This window comes from Lissotriton helveticus, chromosome 2_1, assembly GCF_964261635.1.
Source record: "Lissotriton helveticus chromosome 2_1, aLisHel1.1, whole genome shotgun sequence".
NCBI classification, from domain to species: domain Eukaryota; kingdom Metazoa; phylum Chordata; class Amphibia; order Caudata; family Salamandridae; genus Lissotriton; species Lissotriton helveticus.
The window spans coordinates 110,005,417-110,026,127 of NC_136059.1; the positions used below are offsets into that span (position 1 = coordinate 110,005,417).

The 20,711-nt window shown below is 44.4% G+C and overlaps 1 protein-coding gene across 2 annotated transcripts in view; it reads right to left on the bottom strand.

The window, feature by feature from the left end:
* Positions 1–20,711, bottom strand: part of LOC144819236 (PC-esterase domain-containing protein 1A-like) — a 359,196-nt gene that overhangs the window by 99,784 nt on the left and 238,701 nt on the right. For both annotated transcript variants that reach the window (XM_078677207.1, XM_078677208.1), the window contains one exon: positions 3,727–3,798. In XM_078677207.1, the coding sequence (XP_078533333.1) occupies positions 3,727–3,798 (72 nt within the window). The remainder of the gene's footprint in view (positions 1–3,726; positions 3,799–20,711) is intronic.

Consider the following 20,711-nt stretch of genomic DNA (forward strand, 5'->3'; position numbering starts at 1 on the left):
CGCCCCTCCCCCTCCACCATCCATATATGACAGTTATTCCCGCGCGCAGCGTTCACGCGCAGCGTCCGCGCCCAACCCGCGCCGAAGGTGCGCCAAAGGTAAGCCCGTCTACGCCCGTCCGCGCCTGGACCGCGCCCAGCGCCAGACCCCCTGCCCCTCTCGCCGCCCACCCCCCCCGCATTACCTACGATGCCGCCACCCTCCTAGCCCTTAACCCCGGCTGCGCCCCACCTGCGTCCAAGCCGCTCCTGGACGCACCCATGGACCTTTCTCCTGCTACTCCTGCAAATTCTGCAGCACCGTCACCAACTCCGCTACGACCACAACACAGATTCCCGACCCCAACCACCTAGAATGCATCCTTCTCAACACCCGCTCGGTCCACAGGCACGCCATTGACCTTTGGAACCTACTAGACACCATCTCTCCTGACGTCGCCTTCCTAACGGAAACATGGATGAACGCTTCCTCCGCCCCTGACATCGCCATCGCCATCCCTGATGACTATAAGATCACACGCAAGGACCGCACCGACCATACAGGAGGTGGAATCGCTATCGTCCATAAGAAAACAATCCGCATCTCAACCAGCTCTGATGCCAACCTCGCCAACTCCGAACACCTTCACTTCCAGATCCACATCGACCCCAAGACCACACTCAGAGGCACCCTCCTCTACAGACCACCAGGACCACGCGCAAAATTCAGTGAAGACATCACAGACTTCATCACCCCACACGCGCTCCCCTCCAAAGACTACATCCTTCTGGGAGACCTCAACTTTCACCTTGAAAAGATCAACGACCGCAACACCGCCACCCTCTTAGACAACCTCGACAACCTCGGACTTAAACAACTGGTCACTTCCCCCACCCACATCGCAGGTCACACTCTCGACCCCATCTTCACCTCCAGCAACCATGTCTCCTTCAGCCACACTACGGATCTCCTCTGGACTGACCACAGCTGCGTTCACTTCACCTACAACAAGCCGAAACCCATCATCCACCTCCAACCAACTCTACAAAGAAACTGGAACAAAATCACCACAGAACAGATCTCCACATCGCTCCTTCAAACCTCCCCAGCCCTCTCTTCTAACGCCAACGAAGCCGCCTCCAACCTCACCCTTTGGTTATCCAACACCGCCGACACCTTAGCACCACTGAAAAAACGTCAACACAAACTTGGCATCAAGAAGGCCGCATGGTTCAACGACGACCTCAAGAAGTCCAAGAAACTATGCCGCTCCCTTGAAAAGGCCTGGAAAAAAGACCCATCCACCAGCAACAAGGACGCCTTCAAAAGCGCCATCCGTACTCACCACCAACTGATCCGAAAAGCCAAGAAAACAGCATTCAAAGATCGACTTGACAACAACGCCCACAACAGCAAGGAACTTTTCAACATCGTCAAGGAATTTTCCAACCCCTCGGCCAACTCCAACGACATCACCCCCTCTCAAACCCTCTGCGATTCCCTAGCCTCTTTTTTCCACAACAAGATTGCTGACATCCACAACAGCTTCGTCAACCAACCCGGAAGCCAACCCACCCTACCATCAGCTGACCATCTTCCCCCCGTTAACACCCTTAACGCCTGGAAGCCAATCTCCACTGAGGACACCATCCGCCTGATGAACTCCATCCACTCTGGATCCCCCACAGACCCATGCCCTCACCACATCTTCAACAAAGCTGACTCCGTCATAGCTCCGCACCTCCGAGACGTCATCAACTGCTCCTTCAACTCCGCTACCTTCCCAGAAGACTGGAAACACGCTGAACTCACCGCCCTTCTGAAAAAACCAACAGCAGACCCCACCGAACTCAAAAACTACCGCCCCATCTCGCTTCTTCCATTCCCGGCCAAAGTCATCGAGAAAGCCGTCAACAACCAACTCGCCGCCTTCCTCGAAGCCAACAAATCCCTCGACCCCTCACAATCTGGCTTCCGAGCCAAACACAGCACTGAGACCGCCCTCATCGCAGCAACAGACGACATTCGAACTCTGCTGGACAATGGAGACACAGTCGCCCTCATCCTCCTCGACCTCTCTGCAGCCTTCGACACAGTCTGCCACAGCACCCTTTTACAACGCCTCAGAAACATCGGAATCCAAGGAAAGGCACTGGAATGGATCACTTCGTTCCTCACCGGAAGAACCCAGAGAGTCCGCCTCCCACCTTTCAAGTCCGAGGCCACCGAAGTCATCTGCGGCGTACCACAAGGATCCTCACTCAGTCCCACCCTCTTCAACGTATACATGAGCCCCCTCGCGGCCATCGCCCGCCAACACAACCTCAACATCATCTCTTACGCGGATGACACTCAACTGATCCTATCTCTCACCAAGGACCCCAGCACCGCCAAAACTAACCTACACGAAGGAATGAAAGAAGTCGCCGAATGGATGAAACAAAGCCGTCTGAAACTGAACTCAGACAAAACAGAAGTCCTCATCTTAGGTAAATCCCCCTCTGCATGGGATGACTCCTGGTGGCCGGAAGCCCTCGGAAATGCACCCATCCCGACAGACCACGCACGGAACCTTGGCGTCATCCTGGATTCTTCACTCTCAATGAACAAACAAGTCAGCGCCGTATCCTCTTCCTGCTTTAACATTCTTCGCATGCTCAGAAAAACATTTTGCTGGATCCCCTCCGATACAAGGAAAACAGTCACCCACGCTCTAGTCACGAGCCGACTGGACTACGGAAACACCCTCTACGCAGGTACCACCGCTAAACTCCAGAAGAAACTACAACGAATCCAAAACGCCTCAGCCAGGCTCATATTAGACATCCCACGCAACGAACACATCTCTGGTCACCTTAAAGACCTCCACTGGCTACCCGTCAATAAGAGGATTACTTTCCGACTGCTTACCCACGCACACAAATCACTCTACGACATCGGACCAGATTGCCTCAACTCTCGACTGTCCTTTTACACCCCCTCCCGACAACTTCGCTCTTCCAGCCAAGCCTTCGCCACTGTACCTCGCATCAACAAGACCACCATGGGAGGCAGATCCTTCTCATACCTGGCTGCCAAAACATGGAACTCACTCCCCACTTACCTTCGCCTCACCCAGAATCACCTAGCGTTCAGAAAGCAGCTTAAAACGTGGATATTTGACAAATAATCCTCCTCCCCTTCCTAAGCGCCTTGAAACCCTCTGGGTATGTAGTGCGCTATATAAATGTTATGACTTGACTTGACTAGGCGCAGGATGAAAAGAGTGCACCAGCGTTTAAAGGCACTACTCTGAATCTGATACATAATGGAACAGATGCCCTATGCTGCCACTTGTCATCCGCTAATGTTCCAAACATCAGGCGCAAGTTGAAACTAAGAAGGGAAAGTTTCTTACTTTTGTAACACTAGTTACATATCTTATGGCTCTTCATTGAAGTAATAAACATAAAAATTATCATTGAAAAGGATCCTGAAGCACTTCAACCCCCCATCATAAAAACACCCCGAAATATTAATTGTATATATTTCACACGCTCTAGAACCAGCCTATTCCTCCACCACATTTGCTTTTTAGTAACAGGGGACAGAGTTGGCATTGGTGGGAGTGGCATACCACCTGAAAATACTATAGCATGCACAAAGTACTGATTTCACATTCACTTGGCATTCCATGTGCAGGAAATAGAACCAACACCCAACACGTGCATGTACCACCCATGTTTCGCACACAAAAACAATAATTACCACTGCTTGGGTCTGCAAAGCCATCTTCACACCAACTAAGCGCATCGTCGATGTTTTCAGTCCAGCAGGAGTCTGGAGAGGCGAGACAATGCAAACTTAGATAAGAGTTTGGGTTTGTTGCTGTGCCAAATAATCTACAAATAATCTACACAGATAACAACGGGTTACACAGAATAAGAATTGAAAGTATACATATCACCTTTAGAGATCCCAAGTCAGCCACCTCCACGTGCACAATGAAAGAAACGCATAACATATCCCGAAGTATTGCGCTACAACCGCAGTAGTTCAATATGGTGCACTTTCCCAATTATTGTTTAGGAGGCTTTCAAGAGGCAAGATGAACACATTGCTAGTTTTAACTAAATAATCACATCAGGACAGCCCAATGTCAATTTACCTGAAATCTAAGCATGCTGAGTGCACAGACCAACAGATAAACAAATGCAAACAATTTGATAGTAGATGATTCCCTCATGGTCTGTAACTTGCCACCACTTAAAACACCAGACTACCACTGTCGCAGACCTGTGTGAATTGATTTGATCTCCCACACATCAGTGTGCAGGCACTTCCACATCTTCACACTTCTTAGGAGAAAATAGAATGCAGTAAAGCTACTGATGTGATGCAAAGAGCAATGAAGTTCATAGCACATCAGGTCAGTAGGTAGGAAAAAAAACTACACACGCTACTCAAAGAAACCTGGGTTAAGAATACCCTGACACATCTAACTCCCACTACAGTAGATCCTGCGTAGATCAGGAGGGAGTAGGAAAAGCACGCTGGCCCATTGAAGCAGAAAGGATACACTACAAGGCTTGCATATACCATTCGCGATTGGTATGACAGACAGTCCAAGAATGCTCTAAAATGTCCTCACAGAGATCCAGGATTGAGCCAGACACATCAGATTCAAATCCTAAAAGTTGGCGAACTTGCTGAGGCAGAGGAAAATCCTGGAATGCTGCAGTGTCAAGAACAGCCCCAATTAAGGTACTCCTCTCTTTAGCTTACTGATGAGAATCCCAAGCATGCGAATAATTTTCTCAGTCATCCGAATGGTTCGTTGGAGAAGCCTGTACGAAAGCGTATTGAATAGCCAAGTTTTAAGGGTCTTGCAAAAATTAACCACTGTTGGAGCATCTTGAAGATATATTGTTCCAGAACTTGGCAGGTAGTAACTCTATGCAGCTACAGCAGGCCGTGACAAAACAAGGCATGACCATCAATTGGCCAAAGAAGACTGAAGAATCCGTGCAGGAACACAGGGTTAAAAGATTACAGAAAAAAGGAGTGCCTTATTTTAGTCTGACCTTGTATCTAACAACCCTAGCTTTAAATTTTATTTATGTAGAGGAAGGGCAGGATGTTAACGGAGCTGAGAGGAAACCGGTGGTCAGCGTGGGACGCGCAAAAAAACAGGTAGGCCGCTGCATTTTAGGCTGAAATCTCCTGATCAGATATTTTGGACCCCTCCCAGATAAAGCAGGGCTAGATGTGATAACAGCTTATTTATTTATTTAAGCAGCTTATAGAGCGCACGGCTACCCCCGAAGGGGTGTCCCGGCGCTGAAAACGGAAGGCTCAGGAAAGGGAAGGAAGATTCAAGAACTAAATTCAAGCCATGGAGAACAGCCAAGTTTTTAATTTAATACGAAAAAGGGATTCAGAAGGGCTGAACCTCAGGTCAAGTGGGAGGCTGTTCCAGAGTTTGGCAGTCATTACGCCAAACGCTCTACCGCCCATTCTGGAACGTCGGAAGCGTGGCACAATCAGAAGACGTAGACTATTAGATCTCAAAGATCTGACTGATTGAGACACTACCAATCGCTTTTTCAAGTACCATGGGCCAAGGCCATTAAGAGCGCGAAAAGCGAGGGTCAGAATCTTGAATTGGATGCGGCAGGCGATGGGAAGCCAGTGTAGCTTCTTGCGGTAGGAAGCAACCGACTGTCGATAAGGGATATTGCCAATCAGTCTTGCCGCCGCATTCTGCACAATCTGCAGGCGTTCGATCTGGTACTGAGGGGCACCGGCATAGAGGCTGTTGGCATAATCCAGATGTGATGTAATGAGGGCCTGGATAATGGTTCTGCGGGCATCTAGAGGGAGGTATGGGAAGATCTTTTTAATCATCCGTAGTTTCGCAAAACAGGCTGATGTGACCTTGTTAATTTGGGCTTTACAGGAAAGGGCATCATCAAACTGGAAGCCTAGGTTGCGTACTAATTGGACAGGAGTGGGCGGGGGGTTAAGCACCGTAGGCCACCACAGGCTAGAGGACAGCGGAGTTTTCTGGTTAAAAAATAAGACCTCTGTCTTATCAGTGTTAAGCCTAAGGTGATTGGTGGTCATCCAGGTGCATATATTGTCCAGGCAATGGCGAAAGCTGGCAAAGCTGGAGTCAGAGTGATCTCTAAAAGAAAACACAAGCTGAGTATCATCAGCATAGGAGATCACTCTGACCCCCCAGGACTCCACCAATCTAGCCAAAGGTGCAAGGTAAACCTTAAAAAACAGAGGGCTCAGGGCAGAGCCCTGAGGGACACCACAGAGAAGGGGTTTACCCTCTGATTTGAAAGGTCCAAGAAGCACCTTCTGAGATCTTCCTATAAGAAAGGACTCAATCCAGGACAGTGCAGTGCCACCTATTCCAGCTTGCCTCAGACGATCCAGTAGAATCAACATGGCCTCCTCGCCCCTATCCACACACTCACGGAACGTCTCAGAGACTTCCAAGAGAGCAGTCTCCGTGCTAAAACCCGTTCTAAATCCGGATTGAGAATCGTGGAATAGTAGGTTGCTTTCAAAATATTCCGCCAATTGTAGCTGTACGGCCTTTTCCAAAATCTTGGCAGGTTTAGGGAGGAGGGAAATAGGACGATAGTTACTAAATTGTGCTGGATCCGCATCTGCCTTTTTCAAGATGGGGACCAGCATAGCCTCCTTCCAAGCAGTCGGAAATTTGCCAGTGTGGAGGGAGGCATTCCAGATAGAAAGAAAAGGTTTGACCAATAAAGGGGCCAAATTGCCCATGACCTTAGCAGGGACCGGATCAGAAGGGGAGCCGGATTTGCAATGGGCAAATAGCCTTGATGCAGTCTCAATAGTCAACTCATTAAAGGACATCAATGATGTAGTTTCCCAGTCCCTGACATAGGTAGCCGGGGGAGTCCAAGCAGTAGGGAAAGAAGATCTGATATTGTCAATTTTCTCTTGAAAGTAATCAGACAGGCCGTTACATAGCGCCTGACTTGAAGAATTCTGAGGAGCCCTAGCGGGAGGGTTAACAAAGTGCACTGCATCTTTGAAGGTAGAAGATTGCAAAATGTTTAATACGTCTGAGATCGCAGGAGGGTTAAGCAGTGAGCTAAGACTATCTAAATAGGAGGGCCACCTTTCAGGTTGACTTTGTCAGCAGTGAAGGGGCATGATAATCTCCCACTTGGTAGGAAAGGTCCCATTTTGCCTCCCAACAGTCAGGCACAGGCCTGTGAGGGAAAACAAAGAGACTTGCCAACTGCAGGCTTTGTACGCTAGCCCCTAAGAGCAGCCCCTAAACGTCATTGTAGTGATAACCGATATTTTTATTGAATGGACTGCAGCAAAAAGACCCTGTCCATCTAGCACGCTTGCACAACCCCTGAACACCCAGTTGCTCTTATCCAGGTGTGCTGTCTGAGCATGAAACTGGTGCCAATAGCTCCACTTTTGTAATCCGTAGAGTTCAGGCCAGCCTGCAGCACATACTTTGAAGCATCCTGACCATCATTTATTGTTTGCGCCAAAGAGGTTTCAAGGTCCTGGGGAGACCCGGCAGATCTCGCTGGCCATATCCCACTGCTATATAAACGGATCTGAGGGCTAAACTAGTTGAATAAACATCTGCTTCTGAAGGCGTCAATTCTTCAAATTGCTCTGTCAGGAGACTGAATAAAATGGAATTTGGACTGGTTGACTTCTAAACTAGATAACGCAACTATCAGTCTTTCAGGTGTAGACTGTTTGGTTAGGGAGTCTGGGTCACAGAGAGCCGGCTGTGTCACCTAGTCTCAGGAAGCCACAAACATGGGATGGACTAAGTCACCATAAAGACATCAAAGGGCTTCACTGTCATTCAGTAATGGCTCAGATGAAATTGGCTCTGGTCGACACAAGCCTTTGTCTCAATTATGTGCAATTGAAAAAGACTAGTGAATTAGCTGCCCTCCAAACTACCACTAGAAATGAGGCATTTTCTGGCAAATATATTGCTGTGTGAGTAAATGTACCGTATACTGTATATGCAGAGTAGTGTGTACCGAGGGATCAGATGGCACTGGGCCAGGTCTGCAGACAGAAGTCTGACTGGAGACCCCTGTGGTTCCATGGTGAGATAGGGACGAATGCCACTTGGCCTTTTTGAGCATGTCTATACTTAGAATTACAAGGAGACTTTGAACAGGGAGTGGACTATTCACACGCAGGCCTCCCACTTTAGGCCGTATCTGTGCTTAGACTGTTACTTCTTGTGTACAGCAACATGGATATTTGCGGCCTCCTCCCAAATCACCCTCGGGTGCCTAAGCGAATATTTCTACCACAACATTAATGGCTGGAGGCCAAGCACCACAACCACACTGAACAGAAAAGGTGACCGACAACTGCTTCTTGCAGTCATGGCACCGTCTGAGTCCTGCCGTTTGAGGAAGGGATATCAACCCCTTTTAAAGAAAGTTGTCATAAGTTGTCAAAAGACCGACTGATTTGAGAGCATGCGCATTATCGCCAAAAGAAGGAGTCACTTTACCTTGAAACTGGAAAAGACTTTTTCGAAGAAAAAAGACTTGCAAACATCCGGATCTAACACTAGATGGCAGGAGTATGTAAAGCATGTGTATCTACAGCACACATGCCTTGGACTTGTATTTTGTTCCTACTGCTAGCCATCTGTGTAGGATATACTCTGGTAAGCGCGGCATGTTGTGCATATTGCGGAAAAACTTCTGCACAAAGATAAAGACGGTTCTGAATCTTTACATCCACGGTACTTAAGGAAAAGGCCCAATGCACCAACCACGGGTCTAGGGCACGAGCATTTTGGGGCTGCCTCTAGCGCCGGTACAGGAGAAGCAACGATCAGGAGTTCTCCCTGCGCCAAATGGCATTCCTTCATATCAGTCGACTGAAGAGCCACAATCATTATTTCGATAGAAGCAAAACGTGCTTCTGCTAATAAATACAAATGGAACTTGACGAAATGGGAACATTCTATCCCTCTTTGTAAGTCTTTTAGGTATAATCATAGTGACTGTGTATGGTCGCTGATAACTAGGTTGGTATCGTTATCCCTAGTCTGTAAATATTTAGTTCTGAGCAGGTCTACTTGCAGAGCTCACATATAGAAATGTGCACATCGGTCTACAGTTTTGCTGAAAACGTGGGCGAAATCAAGTCAAACCGGATCTTCAAAGGCTCAGCAGAGTTAGACAAATAGGTACACCCAAAGTTGAAGAATCCTAGCATGGATGCAGTTATTAAGGGTAAAAATAGGGCGCTAGACTCTTTCCCTCATCGTATAACTTGGATTCTAAGAAGGTCACTGTCAGGTAGGTGATCTTTACACCGGTGGAAGGTTAGGTAATAAGGTTTTTTTTTAATAAACAAAGAGATTCTATCAAAAAAGTGATAACGTGGTAAATTTTTTTTAATTGGTTTCAATTTTTCTAACAAACGTGCTAGGCTCTCTCTTAAAGGTGGAAAGACCAGAGCGCAATGTGCTTTTTAAAATACCCCTCACACACTAAAAAAATCCAATAGTGTCATGCTTCATCATAGGGGTCTTCCCGCCCCTATAACGGGACGGGGCGTGCTACGACCAAGCGAATACCAGGGAGCACTTATATTGTGACAGTGACTATGTGTGAGTGCACAGGTGTCAGTGAAAGTGTAGGGACCTCAAAAAAGTGAATTAATAAAAAATATAAAAATTCCCTTGCATAGTAGAAAAAATACTTTATTCACTTCTCTAGCTGGGAACATTAAGAAGGGGTTGTGAGGTAGAGCAGTAGCTAGCTACCTAGTCGACATGTTTCGTAAGCAGTCCCCTACTGCTTACTCATCAGGACCAAAAAAGCGATCCCTACTAGAATATACTCAGTTCTACAGAATATGCCTACTGTCCTACAAACAGCACAGCAAAAATAAGCTGACTGTTTCGTGCTCCGGGGCATGAGTTGGCCCAGTGAAGCAAAAATAATGATACAAATAGTACCAAAAAAGGGACCTATTGTGGTCTCTGTGGAGAAAAGGAAAAAAGAGAGAAAAACAACACGTATGCGTAAATTTACGTCATGATCCAATGCCAGGTACAGATATTCAATTATGTACCAGTGTGCCTTATTTATCAAAAGCAGTCGTATCCCTTGGTACATTGAGAAAGGATATTGCATTAGTTATAAACAGCGTCCTATAGCTGGTTATAGAAACAGGGACCTCAAACTACTCGGTTCCACGGTCATCTCGTCACACACATACACAATCACGACTCAATGCATTACCACTGAACAAGCAATTCAAAGGGAGGGACCTCCTTTACCTTTGGTTTCTATCAGAGAAAATATAAAAACGCTAGCCGTTATTAGCGATATTGTGAACACTACAATACGTACACTTTTTAGTAAATTTCAATGCCCCATGAGTTTGCAGGCGAGGGGTGTTCTTCCGCGGTACTGTGAAAACAAAACCGCACCTTGGTTTTAATTGTTGCGCAAAGACCAAAACTATCGTTTGTGCCCGTGACCCGTTTTTTAAAGACTCGAGGTCAGAGTCTATTACTCACATGTCCGGCGAGGAGAAGAAGCATTGTTCCCACCCCCGTGCTACTCCGACGAATACCCGGCTTGTATGTCTCGTGTTTCTTAAGAAGTATTATTTCCGCATTGTCACCCGGCAGTCCTGTGTATGACTAGTGCGTCAACCTCCCAAAATGGCCGCCACCTGATGGAACAATGTGAGGAGAAGGACGGGAGTCTTCCTACTCTTTCTTTTCTCGGGGTGGGGGTGCGCAATAATTAGGGAAACACGCGCATAATTAATAATATTCATTTTGGTGCATGAGGAAATTCTTAATAAAATGGTATGGTCGTGTTGGTTATCAGTACAGACATAGTGCTCATACCATATCCCGTTACATTTATTATGTCTATGTTGGGGAAACAAAAAAACAAAAAAACCAGGGTTCACAGGGCCGGTGTTATCGCTCTGTCTAGTAATCGTAGTGACACAGTCAGAGGAATGCATGACCTTATTTACGTTGTCAAACATGGCATTCTCATTGAAAGAAATCGGAAAAGGTTTTCTGGGGTAGTGAGTGGATCTGCTCCAAGGGGGATACATTAAAGTTGAGCCCAAGGGATATCATCGTTCAACCCAATCTTATGTGACTGAACACGAAACACCCATCTTTGTTCCTTCTCTAAGAGGGTTCTCTCGTTGCTGACAGTTTCAATCACGGTCCATTGAATTTCTTCTGGTTTATGACCCATTTCAAGGAAGTGATTGGTGAGTTTTGTACTGGATTTCCTGCATTTTATTGTACTCTTGTGTTCGCCTATCCTGATCTTTACTGCCCTGCTCGTCATCCCTACATATTCAAGTTTGCATGGACAGGTGATCAGGTATACGACGTTCACACTGTTGCAGTTACTGAAACCCCTTTGTTCCCAGTTTGTTCCATTGTTGAATGTTATCTTCTTGCTCTTCTGAGTAAGGCAACAAACCTTACACCCTCCACATGGATAGTGGCCTTGGACAAAGTTCGGATTTCTTTGTACGTTGTTAGTGTCCGATTTCGGTCTTGTGTGGACCAAAACGTCTCTTAAACTCTGGGCTTTTTTGTGGGCAAACATGGGTTTGGGTATCTGTAGGCCTCCACTGTTCAGGATACTCCAGTTTTTGTTAATGATTTTCGCAACCAAATTGGAGCTGGTGTTATATGTGGTTACGCAAATAGGTCTTTTTTCTTCCACCTTTGGTATCTTAGGCTCCAGTAGGCTTTCACGGCAGTTGTTCTTTGCTCTCGTGTATGCCTGGTTGATGATGCGATCTGGATACATCCGTGCTTTCAATTTCCTTTTCAAATCCTCCGATTGTTTCTTGAAATTGTCAATCTCTGTGCAGTTCCTGCGTAGGCGCAGGAACTGACCATATGGGAGATTATCCCGCAGGTGTCGGGGATGGAAGCTGTTATACATAAGAAGGCAATTCTTTGAAGTACCTTTAAAGTGAGTTGTTGTCATTAATCTCCCATTCTTCGGAAAGATGTTTAGGTCAAGAAAAACTAAGTTGCTCCTAGAGGTGGTACTGGTGAATCTTAGGAAGTCGTCCTGTAAGTTCAACCAGGTTAGAAACTGTTCAGAATTCTTTTCATCTCCATCCCAGATGATGAGGATATCATCGATGTATCGTTTCCACAACTTGATGTTGGATTTGAAGGGGTTATTTGAGTTCAGTATTTTAGTCACCTCCAGATGGTGCACGTATAGTCCAGCTATACTAGGAGCAAATGTGCTTCCCATACTGGTACCGTGTTTTTGCAAGTATATAGTGCCATTGTACTCAAAGAAATTCTCTTTCAGCGCCAGAGAGACACAGTCCATCACTACGTTGCGAGGTGTCTGATACTCCCAGAATTCCTCAAAGAGCACATCCTCGATAATCTCCAAAGTTGCTTGGTGTGGCAGGCTGGTGTACAGACTCTCCACATCACAGCTAATCAGTAGCTGGGTATTGGGATCAAAGGGTACCTCTTCTATTAAGTTCAGAACATCCTTGGTGTCTCTCAAGTATGTAGAGGTCTTTTGAACCATTGGTCTGAGAAAGGCGTCCGCAAATTTTGAGACCGGCTCTAAAATGGACCCAATCCCAGAGACGATTGGTCGTCCCGGGGGGTTGTCCATCCCTTTGTGGATTTTGGGTAGAGTATATAGATAGGGGATCCTTGGATCTTTTTGGCAGAGGAAATCCCCTTCTTTTTTCGAGATCCAGTCGTGTGCCAATGCCTCCTCTACCAAAGTGCCAATTTTTGTTCTTATTCTTTCAGTAGGGTCTGCGGGAAGAATTTCATAGTTTCTTGTATCCTGTAACAGCCTCCTACATTCTTTGTCATATTGTTCTATGTTCTGTATGACAGTTGCACCACCCTTGTCGGCCGGCTTTATTATGATCCTTTTGTCATTACTCAGATCTCGTAACGCTTTCCGTTCTTCATTCGTGGTGTTGTGAAAGATGCGTTTCTCTAACGGGTTGATGTTTTCTAGCTCCATCATTACAGCCTTTTCGAATGTCAACAGTTCAATTGGGAGAAGATGGTCCATAGGGGTGAACCTAGATTTCGGTCTCAGATCAGTATCTCCACGCTCTGTCTCGTCTTCCTTGTCTTTAAAGAAGACCTGTAATTTCAGACGTCGCATGAATTCCTGTACCTCTTTGCAGAGATGGAATTTGTCCATATTTGCTGTTGGTACATATCCCAAGCCCTTTTCCAGGACTGCTTTTTGCTGTTCTGTTAGTTCTATACTGGAAAGATTCACCACCAGACTCATTTCTGGTTCTTTGTTGCACCTGTCATGCTCCTTGTTGCTACTCGGGGTGTTTGTTCTTCTTCTGGGTTCCAATGTACCGTGGTCCCTCTCCGGTTCCTCCCCTTCGCCCGTCCCTGGCGCGCCCCTAAAAAAGGAGCCGAAGGGTCATAATAGCTATAATCTTGTGGTTGATATCCCCAAGTTGGAAACGGTCCCTGAGGATGTTGAAAGGGTGGTGGTCCATATTGTTGTTGTTGGGGGTACATCATGGGAGGGTTGAAGTTCTGCCAGCCTCTCGTGCCTCGAAAGTTGGCCCTCCGAAAGTTTCTCCTGTTCCCTCGATATCCTGGGCTCTTATTCCGACTAGAATTGGAGCTATTGGATCCAGAGTCAGATGTCTCGTCATCTGTGGCGTTCCCATTCGTTGATTTATAATCATCCTTTATATAGGGATAGACTCTTTCTTTAGTCCAGCGACTGTTGTCTTTATTCAGTTTCTCATACTTGCTGCTTTTGAGGGTGGTTTCGAACTCATTCAATGATTTGTTCATTGCATCAAGATACTTTTTGATGTCAGCTGGTGATTCGTAGCTCTTTATACGTATCTCTATAGTTTGTATTTCAATCTTTAGTTCGTTCGCCAGTCTACTTGCAGTTTTTATTATGAGAACAATCCAATCCCTGGTACATCGCCAAGAGATCTTGGACCAGTCAATTTTGAAAGTCTTGTCCTGTAGAAAAATAAAGGGTTCATTGCGGACTACGAGCCCTGATGGTGCAGTGTTAACCTTAAGGTATTCTGACATTAATAGACCATGGAGTGCTGTTTTTATCTGGGTCCTTCTCAGCTCCTCAAGTTCATCCCAGTCATTGTTCTTAGTGGGAGGGCCTGCTGTGTTTAGTCCCTCAAAACTTCCCAGGGAGGACATCAGGTTGGAAATCTCTTCCTCAGTGAAAGTTAAGCCCAGGTCTGCCATCAGTTTGCAGCAAAGGGAGTTTGTACAAGTAGAAATAGGCGGTCCCTTAATCGATCAATAGCCTGTTGTGAAATGCAGAATCGCTTTTGTCGTGGTAGCGAGGAAAATACTGATATTCGAGTCAAGCATCCGCAGCTGTACGCTGCCAGTAATTCCAAAACAAAGGGGGGAGCGTAGAGGTACTGATAGAATCACCCTCCTAACAGAACTTTAATAAACAAAGAGATTCTATCAAAAAAGTGATAACGTGGTAACATTTTTTAAATTGGTTTCAATTTTTCTAACAAACGTGCTAGGCTCTCTCTTAAAGGTGGAAAGACCAGAGCGCAATCTGCTTTTTAAAATACCCCTCACACACTAACAAAATCCAATAGTGTCATGCTTCATCATAGGGGTCTTCCCGCCCCTATAACGGGACGGGGCGTGCTACGACCAAGCGAATACCAGGGAGCACTTATATTGTGACAGTGACTATGTGTGAGTGCACAGGTGTCAGTGAAAGTGTAGGGACCTCAAAAAAGTGAATTAATAAAAAATATAAAAATTCCCTGGCATAGTAGAAAAAATACTTTATTCACTTCTCTAGCTGGGAACATTAAGAAGGGGTTGTGAGGTAGAGCAGTAGCTAGCTACCTAGTCGACATGTTTCGTAAGCAGTCCCCTACTGCTTACTCATCAGGACCAAAAAAGCGATCCCTACTAGAATATACTCAGTTCTACAGAATATGCCTACTGTCCTACAAACAGCACAGCAAAAATAAGCTGACTGTTTCGTGCTCCGGGGCATGAGTTGGCCCAGTGAAGCAAAAATAATGATACAAATAGTACCAAAAAAGGGACCTATTGTGGTCTCTGTGGAGAAAAGGAAAAGAGAGAAAAACAACACGTATGCGTAAATTTACGTCATGATCCAATGCCAGGTACAGATATTCAATTATGTACCAGTATGCCTTATTTATCAAAAGCAGTCATATCCCTTGGTACATTGAGAAAGGATATTGCATTAGTTATAAACAGCGTCCTATAGCTGGTTATAGAAACAGGGACCTCAAACTACTCGGTTCCACTGTCATCTCGTCACACACATACACAATCACGACTCAATGCATTACCACTGAACAAGCAATTCAAAGGGAGGGACCTCCTTTACCTTTGGTTTCTATCAGAGAAAATATAAAAACGCTAGCCGTTATTAGCGATATTGTGAACACTACAATACGTACACTTTTTAGTTAATTTCAATGCCCCATGAGTTTGCAGGCGAGGGGTGTTCTTCCGCGGTACTGTGAAAACAAAACCGCACCTTGGTTTTAATTGTTGCGCAAAGACCAAAACTATCGTTTGTGCCCGTGACCCGTTTTTTAAAGACTCGAGGTCAGAGTCTATTACTCACATGTCCGGCGAGGAGAAGAAGCATTGTTCCCACCCCCGTGCTACTCCGAGGAATACCCGGCTTGTATGTCTCGTGTTTCTTAAGAAGTATTATTTCCGCATTGTCACCCGGCAGTCCTGGGTATGACTAGTGCGTCAACCTCCCAAAATGGCCGCCACCTGATGGAACAATGTGAGGAGAAGGACGGGAGTCTTCCTACTCTTTCTTTTCTCGGGGTGGGGGTGCGCAATAATTAGGGAAACACGCGCATAATTAATAATATTCATTTTGGTGCATGAGGAAATTCTTAATAAAATGGTATGGTCGTGTTGGTTATCAGTACAGACATAGTGCTCATACCATATCCCGTTACATTTATTATGTCTATGTTGGGGAAACAAAAAAACAAAAAAACCAGGGTTCACAGGGCCGGTGTTATCGCTCTGTCTAGTAATTGTAGTGACACAGTCAGAGGAATGCATGACCTTATTTACGTTGTCAACATGGCATTCTCATTGAAAGAAATCGGAAAAGGTTTTCTGGGGTAGTGAGTGGATCTGCTCCAAGGGGGATACATTAAAGTTGAGCCCAAGGGATATCATCGTTCAACCCAATCTTATGTGACTGAACACGAAACACCCATCTTTGTTCCTTCTCTAAGAGGGTTCTCTCGTTGCTGACAGTTTCAATCACGGTCCATTGAATTTCTTCTGGTTTATGACCCATTTCAAGGAAGTGATAGGTAATAAGGTTACCACCCTGTCCACTCCGGTCAGGCGTAAGTCTAGATCATCATCTGTGAGAAAGAGGTTGTTGATATATGATAATACCTCGATATCTGGTTGTAAGATTTCAATAACGCGCGATGAAAACAAGGCAACTGTTTTTATAGGCCACAGGCAAGTGTCAGAATGACAACTATGCCCCGTCAAGACTAAAGGAGGTTAGATATTCGCTTTGAAGTGTTATACTTTTGACTAAAAAACCCACTGGAAATATCCAGTGTAATTTTATATTTTTTTTCTGCACCAGGTTAGTCATTAAAGCCTGTGCTATGCGCATTCTGTACTGAGTATGTTCGTGGATGGGAATTCCGATTCCTATAGTGCAAGACTATCTTAAAAGAACATTCAGGTTTAGTGATGGGAAAAAGTGGCGTGTTCATGGAAGAAAGACAACGTGTCATTATGTCTGGATACTGTAGTTGATCCATTATTATTTTAATTCCATGCTTGACTTCTGGTTTCAAAGAGTACTGAGCCTGTGCTTGGGGCTCACTGCTTAAAGGATTAATTTGTGGAACTGAATCTTTATCCCACTCCACTTTGTTTCTGTAGAGCCCATTCACCGGTGTGAAGTTCTCTGATATCTTCAGGCACTGTGCAAGAGAAGGCCACCCTGACAATTTCGTCCCCTAAATGTGCTTCCAAAACAAAGACTGGAAGCCAGTCTCAGTCAGCTAAGATGACACCATAATCATCCAATAGGTGTCCAGAACATTGCTCTAAAGGTGTGTGGCATGTCCGCCTCAATTTGCATGTTTACGTTATGAACCTTATTAGGATGATTATAAATTTATCTGGAATTTCAACGCTTATGTTTTCATCAGGTGTATTCCCATCCTGAAACTTCTGAGATGTTTGATGCAGTATTGTGACTTCTGCCACGCTGTCTAAAAGTGCTCTTAACCAAGTCCTGGTCTTCAGGAGTATTTGTAGTAATATCAGCATTTTTTTTTTTTTAGAAAGTCGTTCCACTTACTTCTTTTTAATTGGAGCGCGATCCTCTCTCTTCCCTTTTATGCTGACGTCAATCTTGCGTCTGGCTTCACCTTTCTAACTAAATCTCCTATTTTCTTTGATTACCTGCTTCTATAAGTATGTTTACTGCATGTGTTCTAAAAAAAAAACGTGAAGAGCGGCTATCAGAATCCTGATACCGTTTAGAATTTTTTATCTAATCGCGATTCCTCAGATTATAACCACCCATATCAGATTACCGCAATAAGGGTGATCCAATCAGTCTTTTTTTTTTCTCCCGCTGCTGCTTTTTTCCTTCCATTGTAGATTACTCTTTAAGTGAATCCTCAGAGTCACCTTTAGGTTTTAAATCACTGCCCAAAAAGGTGTAGACATCAGCAATTATTTTTTGTATTTCCCAATTACAGTCTTGAATTGGAACAGATTCTAACTTCTGTTGAATTGCTAGAAGCGAAGCTTTTACCTTATTACCGACGATGACAGAGGAGACTGTGGCAAAGTTTATAGTTAGTTGTAATGCTAAATCTAGAGCTGGCGCAACACCATTCTCATTCTGTACTTGCTTCAGTGCAATGGCGTGAACTGTCAATGATGATGTGCCATGTGTACTAGTGTAAATGCTTGTGAATAGGCTTCCCCAGAATTTTCCTCTCCAGGTGGCACCATCCCAAGAGGAAGACAATCAAAAATCCAATGTTTATCCAGGGTGTGGTGGAAGAATACACTCCTTGCAACCGATTGGTCTTGCAAGCAATTCAGAAGGCCATCTAATCTCACTTGCTCGAATAATTTCTTGTTGTTGAAGAAAGAGACGCACTGCACCATAATAAAGCAGTGCATATCACGATCAAGGCAATGTACAATCACTTAGAAATAGTAGTCAAATATATAATTCCCTTTAGGTTCACTTATCTTTCAATCACTCCATATACACTCTACACACATGCGTTAACACAGCCTTGAAGGAACCATGAATTACAAGGAGCATTGAAACACTCATCGTTCCACTTTAATAAAAATATTCGGTTACAAAATATATCATGTGCAATTTAATATAAAGATCTTTAAAAACATAAATCTTGTGGATTTTCCAATATAAAAAATGAGAGAAACCGTAGCAAGACCATCACATTTGTCTTAAAAAACAAGTTAATTTGCAAACATGCATAAATACATTACACTGCAGAAAGCAGTTTCATATTGCGATGTGATTCCGAATCGCACACATTTAACAGAGCGTCACTTAGCCTATGACCAAAATCCAAGCCTTAACCAATCATGCGGTAGCACCCAATGGCCCCGTCTAGAATGCTACCAAAAGAGGCTCATTCCCTCCGATTTTTAAGCACAAGTGGGAATGAAATAATCTCAAGCTATAAGGGGAGCCTCTCAGGTGAGTAGGGTGGGTTGCATGTGAATCTATACAAGATACGAATACTGGAGAACTGCAGTTGAAGAGAAGTAAATAATTTTCTTCTACAGTATTGCATATTTCACAGATTCACATGCTTGAATTAGAATAGCAAGCAATTCTTGTAATTAAACATCTTGTGAGATAAGTTCCTATTGAGGATGGTGGATAACAGTTTAATATATAAATGCATTATATATGATAGAATAAACCTGTTGCATACGTCAATAGTATACATGGACTAGCACACGGGGGAAACCGCCCTTCAGTGTTGAGAATCAACAGTGCTAACAGGTGTTGTCTTTGAGGTATAGAAATATTCTGGACTGCCGCAAACCCGAAAGGGGATGTAACCGGACGGAAATCGGGCCATGACTTCGTGGAGAGACACCATGTACTTACACCCCGGCTTCGGGTTTGCAGAGCATCGGGAATTGCAGAGGATGTAGGCTCTGCAGGGGCAGTGACAATTTTTTTGTAAAAAAGGTGGTGGAGAGTTAACAGCAGCGTCCACTAAAAGGGATACTGGGACATGCAGTTTTAATGACCATCTGGTTTCCTCCAATGGGAGTAAGTTAACACACATCTAAATGGAACTGCGAATGAGCCAAAACTATATATATATATATATATATATATATATATATATATATATATATATATATATATATATATATATATATATATATATATATATATATATATATATATATATATATATATATATATATATATATATATATATATATATATATATATATATATATCTTTTCTCCTTTAGCCCGGGTTCAGGTTATGTTAGGCGCTCTTCGACGGTGCAAACGAGCCACGGCAGGGCCCCGCCGTCAAAATGCATTCCTGTTTCCTCCGTAGAGAAGTTTGCTCTTGCACTCCGGAATCGTTTTTTCCAACACAGTGATTACTCCCAATTCGGTGGTTTTAAGTTTGTTTAATCATTACAGCTCAGCCAGCAGCAACTCTACGCGTTTCAGTCTTAACCAAGACCTTGCTCACGAGACTGACATGGAACCACAATTTTTTCATCACATTTTTAAAAAAACTTTAACAAATACTTGTGACATCACATCCTGTTATTTACCCTGTGCATTGTGGTGCTTGTAGTTATTCCTAAAAGGGACGCATTTGGCCTCAATATATAACATGCTTTGATTTCATGCTTAAATATAGTTTCAGCGGTAACATGTTAAATAACAGTGTTATATCGCGATCTCCATTATTTCATTGTGGATGCATTATATTTATCCCTCTTTTTATAATATAACACTCACACTCTATTAATCACAATTCTGGCTCACCGCCAATAAACACAACCTCACACCCTCCAGTGGGTCTTGAGCGCCAATTCAGATTTGAGTAAACTGTAATGGGGAATTTCACTCTATTCTTACCCTCTAGTGGGTGTCTAATCAGGCCGATCCCCATTCATTGTGCAAAAGCTAGGCGCGTTCCCTTATTCTAATCCACCCTTATATAATTTCTCATTTAGTGCACACCGTGAATCACAATTAAATTAAAACAAGTGAAATTAAAAAGTAATACAGTTATATGAGAAAAAGTCTAGTATTTGCCCTCAGCATCTTCTCTCAATTGTCCTTTGATTTACAGATGGTAATGTAACTCCTTGTCCTGATTCAGCCCATACGGGGTTAAGGTACGAAAGTTAATGATATGCTTTGCTTCCTTCTGCCTGAGGATTAATTCACGGTCCCCCCCTCTGGGGTGCATTCCAACCGATTCCACAGCGTAAAATTTTAGGTCTTTCCAATTATTCGAGTGTTCTTTCTCCATATGCCTGGCTATTGCGTTGGCTCTGTCTGTATTGATAGTATCTCTGAAAATTTGATAGTATCTCTGAAAATCCTTTCCGAGTGAAAAAGA